A 1836-nucleotide genomic window follows, 5' to 3' on the forward strand; every position below is an offset into this window, starting at 1 on the left:
TGAGACCTGACCCTGAGACCTGACCCTGGATAAGATGAAGATGATGGATGTACAGACAGACATATCTACCATACCTAACCTCATGCAAACACATATCAGAACTGTTTTTCATCCATCGGAAGCAACRAGGAACAATTAGAGATCTTGGGGTTGAGACTGATCTCTGTGGGTGTGAAGTGGACGAGCCCAGTTCATCACATGTATTTGTCATTGTGTGTGCAGGAGAGAGGAGAACAGTGGTTTCCTGTGTGAGGATCGTCAGAAAAAACATGGAGGTTGTTAATGATAGCTATTGTCAATCTGAGACCCGTCCTCTGCCCAAAGTACAACTTTGCAACACTCAGCCCTGCAATTACAGGTGAGACACACACTCAGGAGCAGCAAACACATCAACACACACACTGCAGAAAGGCTTCTGGTCTTAGCTCATTGGAAAACAGCTTCTATTATAATAAAGATTTTCTTAAAATTATAATGATGTATGATGATTTGTAACATAAAGYGCTAGTGACGTAGGGCTGAGCGAAAGTGGAAAAAGGACAAACTTCAGGCTTAGTTCAGCARTTTAAGAGTGCTGGGGCACCAGTTTCAAAGAACTATGAAATAAACTAAACTTAAATATTTAGCTGACCTTCTCTGTGAAACCCATTCCAGCACCAATACTATCATTTCAGCTCTTTGTGTTCCTCAGCTTCCTTTTTCTGAGCTTTTTTCAGCTCATTGTGAAGATTTTCTTCACTTCTTTCTAGATAAAGTCACTTCAGTTAGAACTTCTGCAACCCCTGGACAAAATGAAGGAATCACCGGCTCAGAGGTTCTTCATTCAGTTGTTTAATTTTGTAACCTGACATGAATCATGGCTCCAACACCAGAGATGTCAGTTGAMACAAAGGAGAGGATTATCAAACTCTTAAAGGGCACCTATTACGCAAAACTCCCTTTTTTCATGTTTTTAAACTTATTTTTGGTGTTACTACTGCTTAGAGAAGCAGTCCAAACACCAAAACAATGCACCCAGCTGTTTTTTGGCTGTAGTTACATGTATTTTTAGGTATCTGGACACATGGTRTTTCTCAAAGYAYGTTATTCTGACGTCACAATAACAGTCACCTAGCAACCTAAACCAGAGTCCTGCTCCAACCCGAGGTGAAGCTCCGCCCACTTCCTCAAAAGACRATAGTTGTTCTGTTTTTACAGCAGCCACAGAGAACAGAGATGCCTGGATTCATTTTATTTTTATCTTTGATGACAATGTTCTAACAATATTMCCAAAGAAAGCTGTAGTTTGTGAAAATAATTTCACTTTGGAAACTTCTACCATGTCGGGGGGCGGAGCTAATGTAAACAAACAGATGGGAGGAGGGTTTCCATAGTTCTGCATTCAGCACGTTCTGGAGAGAGCTGAAGAACAGGAAGAACTGAAAAGGTGAAATGTCATTATTTGAGATTGTTTTTGTGAATTAAATCAAATGAACATGTTTTGTAGAGCCCACAGATGGATCCTAACTTGTGCTAAGACCCCCACAACAGGCTGCCTTTAAAAGAGGGTAAATCATCATACAGTGTTGCAAAAGCTGTTGGTTGTTCACAGTCAGCTGTCTAAAATCTGGACCAAACAACATGGGAAGGTTGTTAAAGGCAAACATACTGGTAGACCAAGGAAGACATCAAAGCTTCAAGACAGAAAACTTAAAATGTCTCCAAAACAGAAAATGCACAACAAGTCCTGAGGAAGGAATGGGAGGAAGCTGGAGCCAATGTATGTGACTGAACCTTAAGAAATGACCTAAAGGAAATGTGATTTCAATCCAGGAAAGCTAAAAGAAAACCATCATT

The 1836-nt window shown here is 40.4% G+C and overlaps 1 protein-coding gene across 1 annotated transcript in view; it reads left to right on the plus strand.

Moving 5' to 3' along the window:
• adamts17 (ADAM metallopeptidase with thrombospondin type 1 motif, 17) overlaps positions 1–1836 on the plus strand; it is a gene marked incomplete in the record, with an annotated part of 49581 nt that overhangs the window by 45685 nt on the left and 2060 nt on the right. The window contains 1 exon segment of the mRNA XM_014033265.1: positions 223–358. Coding sequence (XP_013888719.1) covers positions 223–358 — 136 coding nt within the window.

This window comes from Austrofundulus limnaeus, unplaced genomic scaffold, assembly GCF_001266775.1.
Source record: "Austrofundulus limnaeus strain Quisiro unplaced genomic scaffold, Austrofundulus_limnaeus-1.0 Scaffold1682, whole genome shotgun sequence".
Classification (NCBI taxonomy): domain Eukaryota; kingdom Metazoa; phylum Chordata; class Actinopteri; order Cyprinodontiformes; family Rivulidae; genus Austrofundulus; species Austrofundulus limnaeus.